Genomic DNA, 16,279 nt, shown 5'->3' with positions numbered 1-16,279 from the left:
CAGGAGGACTGAAAATAAATCCATCAACAAAAATATCATCACTGATAGAGTGGAGGTGAGACTCAGCCCAGCTGCACATTGCCTAAAACAAGAGTGTGCGTATGCATGTGTGTATCGAGTGTGGGCATGTGTGCGTCTTTTCTGGCTACTGGGAGAGTTCAGCTGAGGTAGATGAAAGGACTTGTAAAAGCTAGCGCAACACTGCTTGCCAGTTTCTTTATGGTACTCTAATACCTCCTAGCAAATGTAATAGAGACAGCTATTTTTTTAAATATATTTTTATTGTGTATGTAAAAAGTGAAAGAGTTAGCATACGCTGACCCATATTTTTCAGTCAACACAAAGTAATTTTTTTTAACACAAAGTAATTTTTAAAAAAATCTACCAGCAACAAGTGATACAGATCCAAACTATCTTGATTATAATGTAATTCCCAATTCTATACCCTGTGGCTATAGTCAAATCATAAATGCTTACTTAAACTGCAGGTGCCTGGACCCTATTCCTAGATACCATCATTCAGTTTCTCTTTAAAGGCTCAGACATCAGCATTTTAAAAATTCTACCAACGATTCAGGTTTGGGGACCACTGTCCTCTGGAAAATGTAAACCAGTCTCTTGTAGTGAATTCCATCGTATAATATTGCCTTGTGCACTGGCTTCCACATCTCTCCATTCACCGTGCTGGGTATATGAAGGGCACAAGCTCTATTGTCCCCAGTGATGCCAAGTCATGCCATGGTGTTAGTACTTGACGTTCCAGATGCTGACAAACTCCACCCTGCCCAACACCTAACATTCTTTCAAGGGGTAGCTTAGCGCTGCAGAAATTTTGTTCATGAACCCATGGCAAATAAAAAAGAGAATTGACTTCATTTAGTGAAGACCTAGATGTTTAACAAAAAGCAGTGCCTTTCTAATTCTGAGACGAAACAAAAGGCAAGGTGTACTCTTTCTGCCCATCAAGCAGGTGAATAATTTCAGCAGGATAAATAGGAACTACAAAACCCAAATGAAACCATGGTCTCTAAAGGTCAAATTAACATGAATTCATGCTGACTAAAGTAAGAAGATCAATGCTAAGGCAGACAAAAATGTCTCAGCTCATCATGTAGCCACTGAAAAATGAGTATGAATCATAATTCCCATTAAGTGGAAAAGAAGGTACCAAAAGACAGTTCAGCCAACACCAGCGGCATATTCTTATGGAGTCCATCACTGTGTTTAGGCTCGAAATGTTACTGGGTAAAATGTTCAGGAGTTTGTAAGCCTCTCTTAATGTAATTTTCGACAAGAGGAATTTGTGGTGGTTACAGTACCCACAATTTAATTTTAGCCAGATGCTTTTCCCAATTTTTAAATTTATTTTTAGCCTACCACATGGCTTCAGTGGAAACTGAAAATGAGAGCTAGACACAGTTTTCATCACATATGCAGAGTGAAAATAGTAACACTTGGTGTATTTTGTGCAGATTATTTTTTTAGGAGAGCGGTAAAATGCACTGTGAAAACTACGTAGTTTAAATATGCTAATGTTACTACCCAAAGTATCTATAAGCCAGCAAGAAAGATCAAGATAAGCAACACAGTCAGCTATAGTAATCTAAATATATGGCAGCATTTTGTTTAGCAGCTTTTATCTGGAAGACTTTAAAGTGTTTTGTTTTTTTTTTCCTAGAATCAGCTGTCAGTGAAACAGCGTTAAGTGGCAAACATTTCTTAAACTATATTTTTATGAATTGTCATAATAACTGACCAAAACTAGAAAATGCTTAAACACTCTCTCTCTTTCACACACAGACACACCCTCTGACTTCAAAGGGAAGTAACGGGCTGTCTCTAGTTTTATTTCCTTTGTTTGTTGTCTGAATTTGTTCAGATGGTCTTAGGTGGATCTGTGGACAGGTAGGTAAAAACCGATCAGTACAGCTGAGTTATCCCATCTGTAATATGAGAATTGCTGAGATGACCCCAAAACTCAAACTTTAAGATCAATTTACTTGCACATAACCTGGAACAAAAATTGCCCTTTCTGTAATGGGAAATAGAAGGAGGGGTATTCCTGCCAGTCCAGAATATGAGGACCGTCCAAAGATCTTTTGTTTCACACAAAAGTCACCGTGAAAAATTAACATCCCATAATCCCTTTAACAAACTGCAGATCAAAGACTTTACTAGAAAGCTACAAACAAAGATCAACTTACTGGAGATGTGGTTAATCGAAGGATAGTGCCATTTTTTATTTCATTGCGATTCTGGAAAAGAAAAAAAAAATCTCTGTAAATCTTCAAGTGGACGCTTGGGAAAGAAGAGAACAAAGGTAAGTATAATCTAGCAGAGACTCTATATAATAAGCATTCATATGATTCAGTTTATTCTCACTTGAGTAATTTTTAGTTATTTCACAAAGAACTTTAAACTGGGTCCCAGATGTATTAACTTTATTTTTTTCCCTTCAATTCTTTTTGTTTAATTTAATTTTTATTTTATTTTGGAGTATAGCTGATTTACAATGTTGTGTTAGTTTCGGGTGCACAGCAAAGTGATTCAGTTATACATATACATATAACCATTCTTTTTCAGATCCTTTTCCCATATAGGTTATTACAGAATAGTGAGTAGAGTTCCCTGTGCTATACAGTAGGTCCTTCTTGATTATCTATTTTATATATAGTAGCGTGTATATGTTAATCCCATACTGTTAACTCAACCCTCCCCCCCCTCCCCGAACTTTCCCCTTTGGGAACCATAAGTTTGTTTTCAAAGTCCGTGAGTCTATTTCTGTTCTGTTTCTTTATACCAAGTCATGGACAGCATTCAGTACAGAGGAAGTGAATATAAACCCAGAAAACAGGAATACGGGGCCCAAGGACAGGAATCAAAAAAAGCAATTTAAAAGGTTATTAAGGGAATATGACCCAGCAATACCATTCCTACATATACACCCAAGAGAACCGAAACTGTATGTCCACATAAAAACTTGTACATGAATGTTCATAGAAATGTTATTCATAATAGCCAAAAGTGTAAACAACCTGAATGTCCATCAGCAGATGACTAGGTAAACAAAATGTGGTAAATCCATATAATGGAATATTATTAGGCCATAAAAAGAAATGAAGTATTGATACACACTACCACATGGATGAAACTTGGAAACATCAAGCGAAAGAATCTAGAGGCAAAGGCCACATATTTTATGATTCCACGTATCAGAAGAGGCAAATCCATAGGAACAGGAAGCAGATTAATGGTTTCCAAGGGCTGGCGGAGGAGGATTTGGGAGTGAGTGCTAATGGGTTCAGGGGTTTTGGGGGGTGATTAAATGTTCTAAAATTGATTATGGTGATGATTTCAAAAATCTGTGAATATAGTAAAATCCAATGAATTGAGCACTTTGTAAGGTGAGTTTTTTTGGTACGTGAATTATACCTCAATAAAGCTGTTCTTTTTTAAATGAAAGGTTAGAAAGGAACCTGGTTTCTTAACATTTGATGGTCCCTACTGCATTTTGGCTTGAAGTTAAGAACAAACAGCATAGATGAGCGAGCAGATCCCAAATTGGTCCACTTCCACTTGGCAAGTGTATTTGAGGTGAGTGTCTTGAAACTTTCACTTAGCATCTTTGGCACTGAAGGGAGAATTTCACTGGTAGTTTTCTTTTCTGCCACCAGAGTACGCACCATGCTCAGCTTTCAGAAGTTGGCCTTCTGGGAGTCACAGTACCACATCCCTCCCCCTGGAGCACTGAGGCCAGGAGGTTAATAAAGTGCCTTGTGGGCCCTTCTCCTGTGCCGTTTCAGGCAAGTCCCAAGCTAGACTTTGCTCAGGAGGCAGCAGGCACGCTGAATTGTTGGGAGATTTCTCAGGATGAGATGCCAAAAACACATAGAACACTCACTGTCTCCATCAGCCAATTCTGACTACTTATTGGAAAATGAATTTTGTAAAAGAATTATCTGAAAGCGAACAGGCTTCAGGCCAATACTCTCTCCCAAAGAAAACCTAATCTGAACGTTTTATACAGAGTTCAGGCCTGAAAACTCCATACTGCTGGATCCAAACCTTCCTCGGGCAATTTCAGCATAATCTAGAGCATCCCCAGCCAGACACCCTGGGCCACCTCTTGAGGGAGCAAGGTCCTCATTACCTGAAGTGTGCAGGCAAGGGCTGAATAGCCACCTGGCAGCCAGGCTCAGGTATGAGGTGGTGAAATGAATTTCAGTCTTTTAAATAAAAAACTCCTTTCAACTCTAAAATTCTATGCCTCTATGAGAATTGGAGAGGAAGACCACAAACAGTAATTATAGAATTAAGGAAGCCGAACACATAGCATACCTCTTTCCTGTCAGGTTCTAAATGAAAGAGAGTCAGAAGATGAAAGACTAAAATACCTCCTTTATTAGTGATTATGGAACACAAGGCTGAGAGTGAGAACCAGTTGACAGATAACTAAACCCTCAGGTTAACATACCCGTTGAGGTAAGACCAAAGGCAAGTTCCTTCCCAAGAGGAAAAGGGGGCCCAGTTTATTCTTCCCAAATAACGAATCAAGTAGGGAAAGAGGGTATGAAGAAACCAGGAGGGTTTAGCAATAATCTCTCCTCATGAAAATTAGGAGTGACGATGAAGCATTCCTAATAAAAGCAATAAGCTAACATTTATTGAAAGGCACTGGGGTGAGGGTTTTTGGTTTTTGTTGGAATGCTTATTTAACCATCATAATAACTTGATGCTCACTTTAAAGATAAGGAACCAAAGCTACCAAGAGGATAAATTATTTGCCCAACATCATGGAGGGGGAAGGGCGGACTCACACTCATCAGGGTGGGGAGCATATCTGACACCAGATGCTGTGCTCTCTCTGGAAAAGGTAAGAAGATCTAGACCTTGCATTTATCTTCAAGGGGGGAGCGCATCACCTGGCCAACATATATGAGAGCAAAGAAGTAAGAATGGTATTAACAAATGCTCTGCATATTCCCAGGTGTTGCCTGGGATGCCCTGGGCATGGGGCACCAGGTGGGAGTATGGCCGGGGTGACCTCAAGCAGTTGAGTTCCAGGCCCCCATGTTGGCTCCTGCAACGTTGACTCCTGACTTTCTGGGACCTAAGTAGGAGTTCTTTGAAGAAAGTGTCTTGAGGATTGTTTAAAACAAAAGCAGTGTTAAAACCACTGACAGGCAGGGCTGGGTTCAAACGACCTCCGTCTCGCACCAGCTGTGTGTGCTCAGTGCGAGCTACTTAACCACTCTGATCTAAGTTTTCTCTTCCCTAATATGGGAAGAACAAGTCATTGCTTAGAGAATGTAGTAAGAACCAGACGTGACAGATGATCTGTGCCTGGCCTAGAACTGGTTCAAAAATGAGAGCGATCTGGACTATTACACCGAGAGCAGCACGCCTCCCTTCCCAGTCGGCAGTACATTTGCCCTCTGTCTCTTCCTTTTCCCTAAAAAGATGTTTCTTAATCAGCATTTTGTATTTTGGAATAAAAAAGATAAGTAGAAGAGCCACTATTATATGCATTAAAAACGTTAAGGTCCCGACAGAAAGGTAGATAAACTGAAAGAAATAGGCAGCGGTAGACATCTGCTTCAGAGACTATTCTATCAGGAAAATCACCTGGATTGCACCTCATCTGCCACAGACTGATGACACCCTTTGCTCTCCAAGGCTGTCTAACTTGTGATGTAGACAAAGGAAAAGGCTTGGACTAACTCTTAATTTCATAAGTTCCATCCAGACACTGCAGCATCATTTAAGAGTTGGATTTCCAGATAGGACAGTCTCAGTTGGATCCACATTTCACTTCTCACCTGGGGAATCTGCTACAAGTGACACAGCTGCCCTTTGTGTCAGTTTGTTCAGGTGTAAAATAAGGAGAGCACCTGTCTCCTAAGGCTGTTCTGAGGATTAACTGAAACAATCCATTTAAAGTGCTTAGAGCAGAGAATGGCAAACACCTTGCAAACACTCACGAAAAAAAGTTAGCTGTTTATCATTAGCGCAGAAATAACATCTAAAAAGCACAGTGCTGCGTATGCGTATTTGTTTTCAGCTAGTCTCTCTCTATATGTAATCCAATCAGTAAAAATAATAGTGCCATCTATGTTATCCTGAGTCTAAGATTTTAGGAAGTCAGCAGCACATATCCAGCAGAATAACAGTTAGCAACCGTACGCCTCTTCTATCAGCAGACCAGCATGGCTGAGGAGGGAGGTCTGGCACACAGCTGGCTCCGCATCAAAGGCTGGGGAGCTGCCACTCACTCTTTTATCATAGTCTCAGGCCTCTAGGTCTGTTTCAGAGGGGCCTCCTTTGATGCAGTCCTCCAAGCATTCAATAAGGGCTGTGTGTGTGTGTATGGGTGTGTGTGTGATTGTACTTCCTTATCCTGTCCATTGGCTGCCGCCCTCTACCCGCTGACCATCACCTCTCGTTGAACCCTGACCAATACACCTCTACCTGCCGAGGCACTGCCACAGCTTGGCCTGGTACTGTTCTCCCTTAGTGAGGTGACTAATACACTGGCCAGCTTTGCCTCATCAACAGGTTATGCCACTGACCTTTGGGAAGCAGCTTTGAACAAGACCTATCCATCAGCATTCAACAGAGTCAAGGTCACCTCTCTCGGGCCAGACAAGGAACACCACTAAATGACATATAAAGGCACATGGGGAAGGAACAAAAAATAAAAGTGAACTCCCTCCCTTCAAATGGAGAGGGGGATTCTGCAATAATGAAGAATGTATCCATCAAGTCACAGAGCCAAGAAACTGTCCCATGCCCCTCTCTAGGAAATCAGCCTTTAATCTCCGATTCTCATGGGATCTTCATACCATTGGCTGTAGAATCACCATGAGTATTAAAATGCAGATTTCTGGGACTCCCCAGCTCGCCAAGCCCACACTCAGGGACCTGGGACTCTATATTTTCACTATGCTCCCAAGTAATTCTGATGAACAATGAAGTTTAGAATCATCCCAGTCTAATTCTAATTCATGCATCATAATTAGAGTAAGTATTGTGAATTTCGAGGTAATAAAGTGAGGCAAACAAGACTAATGCCAGCTCCTCAAAACTGAGGAGGAGAAAGCAGCAGAAAGAACATTTCTGCGGGATAATGTCCTCACGGCACACAATGCACGGGAAGAATGACAAGGGGCCCAGTGAAAGCCTGCTAAAGCCCCACTGTCCCATTTACTCCTAAGCCAGCAGTGGCAGACTGTACTAGCCCCTGACATTCACAGGCGTCTCAAGAGGATGCCTTTGTGTTTCTTCACAGAATCAGCTCAGTGACTCGGCCTCTGTGTGGACTGGATAATAAGATCCTGCAGAAAAACGTCACTGCTGTCATATTTTTCCCTCTGAAATTTATCTCAGTATGCCAACTTTCTATGTAGCCAGACAAATTAGGAATCACTCCCTGGTCAAAAATTCCAAATTCTACCCCTCTTCCTGCTATTGAGCAAGGAAAGCAGGAGGTCGGAGGGGGAGGGGGAGGGGGTGGGGGAGGGGGCACTTACAACCCCACAAGTCCAGGAAGCTCCGGGATCTTTTCTTGGGCTCCTTCTTCTCCTCCTTGCTCTGTCTTTGTCTATCACTGTCTCTCTCTCCTGATGTGATGAGGCCCTTACTTTGGATGTATTACTAGGAAATAAGGCTGTTCTTCGCACCCATTGCTCAATCATCACAAAGACTGATTTTGCGTGTAGACCTGATCCTTTCCAGCCTTTATGTGTCTATTTGCATGATCTTCAGATCTCTGGGCTGAAGGAAATAAGTGAGGACCGCATATGACATGCCGGTTGCTAGGTTACAGAGCAATGCCTCTAGACGGAGGACTACAGGTCTAACATTTGAGGAGGAGGATAGAAATACCCTAAAATAAATCTGAACCCACAAAAGCCAGGAAAAAAAGGCTGAGAGGTGAGGTGGGGAAAAAGGATAAGGAAGAAAGGGTGGCAAACTATTCTAAATGTACATCTTCCGTAACTAATATTTCAGCCTTCCCCAGGGGGTCCTTCCCATCAGGGAACACGTTCCTCCCCCGCCCCACTCCTCAGCCCCATATGGCTCATCATCACCCGTGGATTTGAAGGATCTTGATTTGACTTCTGTTCCACTCTTTCTTCAAGCCTCTAGCTAGGTTCTATTCTCAGTTATTGTGTTTCTTTAATCATTTTACTTTTCACAGCACCCATGTACCATTTACACAATTCCCCAAACCAAGAGCAGACAGACAAGACAGGTGTTAAGTAAAATTCTGTTAACTACTTATTTGTGCTGTGTAAACACAGACCGGACCACTTTGTTCTCTTTCTACCTGTAATAAGACCTGGGTGGAAGGAGTGGAGCAAAGCGGTCAGACAGCCTGCAGGAGCCTAGGGAGTCTACGGGGTGTGGTGAGCCCAAGGGGAGGAACAGCAGGAGAATGCCTGCCTCCCTTGGCATTTTAATCAACTACTTGTAGGAGACAGAGAAAAAGAACAGTGTTTTTCTGGAGAAGAACATGCTTATCTTAAAGCAACAGGCACTATTAGATGTTCACTGCTGCTGATAAAGAGGCACCCTTTTAGAAAGTCAGGGAAGATGCTTGTTTCCTCAGCCACTTTTATATGGCAGGAGTGAGCACACACCTGCCTCTACCTGGTGTCCAGGCCCCAGGACCAAAAGCTCAGGGTAGAACCCAATCCACGTCTGTGTCCCTCTAACACCACAGGATAAGAATTGACTGAGTCCAATCTGTTAAAAAGTAATAGGACTTCCCTGGCAGTCCAGTGGTTAAGACTCCGTGCTTCCACTGCCGGGGGTGTGGGTTCAATCCCTGGTTGGGGAACTAAGATCCCACATGCCATGTGGTGTGGCACACACACACACAAAAAAAGTAATGGCAGGTCACTATTTAGATGGAATCCACCTTGCAGTCAGAGTAGCCAGTCCCTTGAGCACAGAAGGTGATGGGGATCTTTCTGGCAATACAGACGGTGGGATAAGCACCAGCTGAGACATAGTATGAGTGTCAAAGGATGCGGACGTGTATTCACAGACTCTCTTTCACTACAGGTGCTGTGCTGGGAGAACAACAAGGTGGTGAGGACAATTGACCAGCAGGGGTCTGGGAGCCTGGAAAGCGCAGTGAACTGGAAGGAAGGAAGCTCCAGGTTGAGCCTGGACCAACTGACTTCCCATGTGACCTTGGGCAAGTCCATTGGCTTTAGTTTCCTCAACAAAAGAATGGAAGCAAGGGGCCCAGCACCCAAGGTCAATTCTCTTCACTTCTCTTTTATTCTCAATACAATGAACAAAGAGGAAACATTTAAGGCTTTTGAGCATTATGACCAAGGGGATGTTTCAGAGAAATAAATCTGTCAGCAGCAGCGAATTAGAATGGAAAGGGAGTAATTTAAGGAGATTGGGCAAGGTGGTGGAGGGTTCCAACAACACACAGCTGCCTCCATCACTGCAGGGCTTGGCACTTACTAAGTTAGACCCCAGGCTCCAACCATAGGACTCCTGGCTCGGAGCACCTCCAGTCTCCAAGTTCACAATCCAACAGATAAACCCAAGAACCGAAAAGCTAGTGAGTAGTAAGTTCTATGACAAAAATATGTGCCTTTCCTCCCACACATAACTTGAAGGACAGTAAATAGAGACACATTTTTCATGGGTTATTTTGTAATGTTTAATAAAAGCCTTAAAAATCAAAATCAAATCTTATGAATTTTTCCTTTGGAAACATCAGAGAGGCGGACATTTTACAAAAGATGTCCACTGAAACATTGTTTATAACAGAGAAATATAACTAAAAGCAAGCCCAAGTGTTTCAGTTATTCATTTATTGTCTCTCACCCCTAAATCCAACATTCTTGGCCTCACTTTGTATATTAGAGATGGACCCTGCAAGCATTTCCCGTTTGCCATCGTAGGAGAATGTTAAGCTTCACCAAAAGAGAGCATTGGAATAATCCCGCCTGGTCATAGAAAGGCAGTTCTCTTTTGAGCCACCATTTTGGTAGTAGTAGTAGTAGTAGTAGTAGTAGTAAGTGTAGAAGTCCACAGGTCTGATCCACCCTCAGGCCCTACTCCTACCAGAAGCCACTTCCAAGCATCTCTGCTTACTCAACCTTCCAGCAAGACACACTCCCATAGTTCAGCACAGGCCTGCATCCTTCATCACTGTGGTGATGCCTCTGTGGTAGCCATGCTCTCTTTGAAGAGCCCTGGGGAAGGGGGCCATGCCCCCTGGGGGGTCTTTAGTTCTTAAATTGTCCTCTCCTCCTCAGACTAGAGGCCACAGCTACTTTGCTACAACTGCTCCTTCTGGGGACCCACCAGAGTCCTTTGCTACCCCTTTGCTCGCAGTTAACAGATTCCACTAGTTACTGATTTTTAAATTAAATTTCCCCAGTTCAAATAATGATATTTGAACTGTATCCTGACTGAACCCTGACTGACATACCAAATCTTCCAAATGTCACTTAATATGAAGGAAAATTTAAAATAAAAACGGTAAAGCAGGCCAATGATACATAATATAGCCATTAAAGTGCTGGTATGAAAGAGTGTTTAATAATATGAGAACATGTCACACTGTATTGTGAAGTATGTGAAAGGAAAATAAAAATGGAGTCCGTACTGCGAAGAGAGCTCTCTAAAATGAAGCTGGGGGCCTTTAAGGAAGTGTGACCTATGCACATGTCAGACTGGATGGAATCTGACCTTTTGACCTGATGAAGGGATCCAGAACACCTGCCAGAAATTCAAGATACTTATCGGACCCTTATCCTAAAATAACTTGTGATGGTCTATCGACTTATTGGACCCCTATCCTAAAACAGCTTGTGGTTCCTTAAGGACAAATATTTTCTGATTCACGTCAGAGTCAACCACAGTTCTCACCCCAGGCAACCTTTAACAACCCTGTGGCTTTTTGTCTTTTTAAGCCCCTGACTCTTTCTCTTCCAGAACACTCTTCCAGGGTTACCCCAACCTGTGTCTTCCAAATTGCAATTCTTAAGACCCCCCCAATAAACTCTTTTCTTATTTGCAGCCTCCTGCATTATTTTTTTAGTTAGCAAGTGAGAAATGTAGGCTGCAAAACAGTATTGCAGTATGAGTTCAAATTGATGGAATATGTGTGTAGATACTGATAAAATGCTGGTGCCCAGGTAGATAATCAGGTGAACAATGCTCTCCACTTGCAACATGTGAAAAAAACAAAAGAAATTAAGAAAAATGCCTGATACTGTACTTGCCCAACCCAGCTAACGAACATTGGCTATGTTTCTAGGGGAGAAAGCAACCTCCCTGGTTTTGGACAGAAGGACTTGCACAAGCTGGGGTGAACCACGTTGACCAGGCCTTGCCCTACAGTCCCATTTTTCTATTCATTTGAGATAGAGACTTGATTGCCAGGCCCTCCTGCTATCAATTTTAACCTACCCCTCAATCAAATGACATGTGCAAATGTTTAAACCTGGGTTGTGATGGGCAAATTAGAGCCTGTGGTCTTAGAAATCCACAAAGTTCTGGAGAAGAGAGATGCACTTACAGGAAAGAAGCTCATGCTTGCAAAAAAGAAAGATTTTAAAGGGCCATTCCAGTGGCATTGGCAGGGATCACTAAGGTTGCTGCTACAGCTGGGAAAATACCAACTCCATGGTCTATTCTAGGCAAAGCCGATGCAAACAACAGACTAAGGAGTGAGAACGAGACATAAACCTTTAGAGTGGAGGAGAGCTATGGAGCAAAGTGGGATGGAAACACAAGAGAAGGAAGAGTGACTGAGTTTGCTGGCTGCTTGTTGGCTGGCTTCAAAGAGACAGTGTGGTGTCACCTGTCATCCTGAACATCACCTGCTGTGATGTGAGCCTCCCCCACACTGGCATCAGACGGGCCTGAGTCAAACCTTGGCATCATCACAGACAGCTTTGTCACCTGGGCATTTGGCACAGAGCCTGGCATATAGCAGGTGCTCAGTGAACATTCGGTAAATTAATACATGGGCTTGACAACACCTCCGAGCCTCCCTCACTGCTGCATGAAGACCGTCACACCTAGACCATATGGTGTTGTCATGGGCATTAAATTAGGCAGTCCTAATAAAGACCCTGCCTGGCACACGAGAAGGACTCAAAACATCATCCATAAAGAAGAGGCAGCTGGGCTCCCTTGGTGGCGCAGTGGTTGAGAGTCTGCTTGCCGATGCAGGGGACACGGGTTCGTGTCCCGGTCTGGGAAGATCCCACATGCCGCGGAGCGGCTGGGCCCGTGAGCCATGGCCGCTGAGCCTGCGCGTCCGGAGCCTGTGCTCCGCAACGGGAGAGGCCACAGCAGTGAGAGGCCCGCGTACCACAAAAAAAAAAAAAAAAAAAAGAAGAAGAGGCAGCTTAGGTACTGGGTAATGAAAACATGAAAAATCTGCCAGATCAAGAAGGGGGAAGGCAGAGGAAATACAGGTCAAGCCATTCTGCTCCCTGCCTGGAACACTTCAGGGCAGGGATTCTTTTTCCTTTCTTTTTGCCCCCTGGTCATGGATGTTTTGGCCGTCTGGTGAAGCCTATGGGTCACTTCTATAAATAATGTTTTCGGGCTTCCCTGGTGGCGCAGTGGTTGAGAGTCCGCCTGCCGATGCAGGGGACACGGGTTCGTGCCCCGGTCCGGGAAGATCCCACATGCCGCGGAGTGACTGGGCCCATGAGCCATGGCCGCTGAGCCTGCGCGTCTGGAGCCTGTTCTCCGCAACGGGAGAGGCCACAACTGCGAGAGGCCCAAGTACCGCAAAAAAAAAAAAAAGTAAAAAAAAAAAAAAAATAATAATGTTTTCAAATGCATAAAATAAAACACATGAGCTTGCAAAGAAACCTACAGTTACCCAATTTTTTAAATTGTACCATAGTAATATATATGCTGCTTTATCAGTACAGGTATCAGCAAACTTTTTCCAGAAAGAGTCAGATACTAAGTAGTTTAGGCATTGCAGGGAAAGAAATTTTCTGTTGCAACTATGATACATAAATGAATGGGCATGGCTGTATTCCAATAAACTTTATTTACAAAACCAGGTGGCAGCCTGGATTTGGTCCACAGGCTATAGTTCACTGGCGCCTTTATTAATGCATGAAATAACAAGATACATTATAAGCGCTAATAACTACCGTAATTTCTAATTAGTGTAATGATCATAAATGACATTTTGAGATCACTGCAATAACAGTAATAGGTGGAAATATCTATGATTTCTACCGGTAACATCAATACAGATACTGTTTATACTATCATGGCTGGTTGTCTACATTCATCATTGAAATAATGCAAAATTTTTATTTTCACACAGTTATAACTTTCTTCCTATACAAGTTCATGGAGCCTGGGTTCAAACAGTGGCTTTCCACTGTACTTAGAAGAAAATCCCTATTCCTACAATGGTTTAAAAAACTCCCGATGTGGCCCTGGCCAACCTCTAACAATTATATCTGATACTCCCCCACTCCCCAGCTCACCATCCTGTTCCCTTTTGCTGCTTATCACACCAAGCCCTTCGTGCTTCAAGGCTTCTGTACTGGCTGTGTCTTTTCCTGCAATGCTATGATCTGCCTCCTTGTGACTCTCAAGTCTTGGCACAAATGTCACCTCTTTAGAAGGACACTCACTCCCTGATGCTTTACAGCAATCTTGGCTTTAAACCAAGTCAAGTCGTATTTCTGGCCCATTCTCGAACCTCAATTACATGGCTAGCCTGGCAGACTGAGCTCGACAGCAATGCCTGCCTACCCCACTCTGCCCCCCAATCTTCATCGTGTTACCCCATTTATTTCCTTCAGAGCACTTACTCCAATCTGAAAATACCTTGTTCATTTTTTTAAAATCTCCTGTCTGTCTCTACCCACACCCATGAGAACATATACATGAGAGGAGTGGGCATCTTCAGGTTTTGATCATCACCAGTGTCAAAAACAGTGCCTTGTATGTAAAACATGCTCAATACATGCTTTTTGAATGAATGGAATGGATATTTTCATCGTAATAGGACCTAAAGCAATAGCCAGAATATATCTGTAAACTAAAACTAACTGGCCACTTATGTCTTCAAAGACAGAAAAACTGTCCCTTTCTTCCTCCCACAATTCAGATAAATCTCAGACCATCTTTCCTTTCCTTCCCTATTCTACAATCTTCAGTCAACCAGTGGCTATTTATTTCATGCCTACTAGGAGGCACGTGTATCATTAAGCATTTTTTAAAAAGGGATAACTGAGATATAATTGCTCATGTCCCACTATCAATCCTTGTGTCCTCAATAATGTCCTGAATGGAAGTGAACCATATTCCACCATACTGTTCACCTAAGCCACAGCATCAGGCTGCTCTAGCACAGAAGCAGAGTTACAAACAGCCCCAGACATCTACAACTGAGCTCTGACACTCACAAAACCGTCCAGAACCACTCCCAGAAACTCACCTGTTTCAGCCCTAAGAGGAAGGGCCCAGTGATGAGAAGAGGCCAGATAGGGGCCTTAGAAAAGCAGGATTGGCCTCAGTGTTGGAAGTGAAAGTACCCAACAGGACACACTAGAGAACAAATGGGCTTTAGCTTGAATCCCACTAGAGGTTCCTCCCTTCTATCCTATCTCTTCTTCCTTCTTGCACTAGGAGAAAAATTAGAGTTTAAGTAGACCTCTCCAGAGAAGTCAGGTTGGATGATAAATGAAAGAGGAGGGAATTAAACAGTCAAAACTTTGAAAGTATTACCATAAAAATTCTAGAAGAAAACATAGGTGGTAAGCTTCTTGACATGGGTCTTGGACTTTCTAGATTTGACACTAAAAGCAAAGGCAACAAAAGTAAAAAAATAAACCAGTGGGACTGCATCAAATTAAAAAGCTTCTGCACAGCAAAGGAAACCATCAACAAAATGAAAAAGCAACATGCTGAATGCCAAAAAATAATTTACAAATGATTTACAAATCATGTATCTGAGAAGGGGTTAATATCCAAAATATATGAAGAACTCTTTTTTTTTTTTTTTTTTTGCGGTACATTGGCCTCTCACTGTTGTGTTGTGGCCTCTCCGGTTGCGGAGCACAGGCTCCAGATGCGCAGGCTCAACGGCCATGGCTCATGGGCCCAACCGCTCCGCGGCATGTGGGATCTCCCCAGATCGGGGCACGAACCCGTGTCCCCTGCATCGGCAGGCGGACTCTCAACCACTGCGCCAACAGGAAAGCCCCAAAATATATGAAGAACTCTTACAAGTCAATAGCAAAAAAACAATCTGATGAAAAAAAAAATGGGCAGAAGAACTGAGTGGACATTTTCTTCCAAAGGAAAATGGCCAAGAGGTACATGAAAAGATGCTCCACAACCCTAATCATGAGGGAAATGCAAATTAAAACCACAATGAGATATTGCCTCACACACACGTTTTCATTGGCTATCATCAAAAAGATAAAATAATAACAAGTGTGTGCAAAGATGTGGAGAAAAGGGAACCCTTGTGCACTGCTGGTGGGAATGTAAATTGGTGCAGCCACTATGGAAAATAGTATGAAGGGTCCTCAAAAAGTTAAAAATAGAACTACAATATGATCCCACAATCCCAATTCTGGGTATTTATCCAAAGAAAATGAAACCACTGACTTGAAAAGATATATGCACCTCCATGTTTACTGCATCATTATTCATAATAGCCCAGATATGGAAACAACTTAAGTGCCCACTGATGAATGAATGGATAAAGAAAATGTGGTATACATATATACAATGAAATATCATTCAGCCATGAGAAACAGGAAATCCTGTCATTAGCTACAATATGGATGGCCCCTAAGGATATTATGCTAAGTGAAATAAGTCAGACAAAGATAAATACTGTATATCTCACTCATATGTGGAATCTTCACAAAAAAAAAAAAAAAAAAAAAAAAGCAAACAAAACTCTAGTTCATAGATACAGAGAACAGATTAGATTGGTGGGGTTGCCAGAGGCGGGGAGTATGGGGTGGGCAAAATGGGTGAACGGAGTCAGAGGTACAAATTTCCAGTTATAAAGTAAATAAGTGATGGGAATGTCATGTACAGCGCGGTGACTACAGTTAATAATACCGTATTGCATATTTGAAAGTTGCTAAGAAAAAAACTGTCAGCTACATATGGGAAGGGGTGTTAACCAGACTTACTGTGGTGATCATTTCACAATATACATAATGTTGAACCATTATGCTGTACACCTGAAATTAACATAATGTTGTGTCAATTATACCTCAATTTAAAA

At 42.6% G+C, this 16,279-nt stretch overlaps 1 protein-coding gene across 2 annotated transcripts in view; it reads right to left on the bottom strand.

The window, feature by feature from the left end:
- ELMO1 (engulfment and cell motility 1) overlaps positions 1-16,279 on the bottom strand; it is a 578,694-nt gene that overhangs the window by 418,648 nt on the left and 143,767 nt on the right. For both annotated transcript variants that reach the window (XM_032642958.1, XM_032642959.1), the window contains one exon: positions 2,205-2,255. In XM_032642958.1, coding sequence (XP_032498849.1) covers positions 2,205-2,255 — 51 coding nt within the window. The remainder of the gene's footprint in view (positions 1-2,204; positions 2,256-16,279) is intronic.

The sequence above is a fragment of the Phocoena sinus genome, chromosome 9 (genome assembly GCF_008692025.1).
Source record: "Phocoena sinus isolate mPhoSin1 chromosome 9, mPhoSin1.pri, whole genome shotgun sequence".
Lineage (NCBI taxonomy): Eukaryota > Metazoa > Chordata > Mammalia > Artiodactyla > Phocoenidae > Phocoena > Phocoena sinus.
The sequence above is the reverse complement of the archived record's forward strand: the minus strand, read 5'-3'. Positions and strand labels throughout refer to the sequence as shown.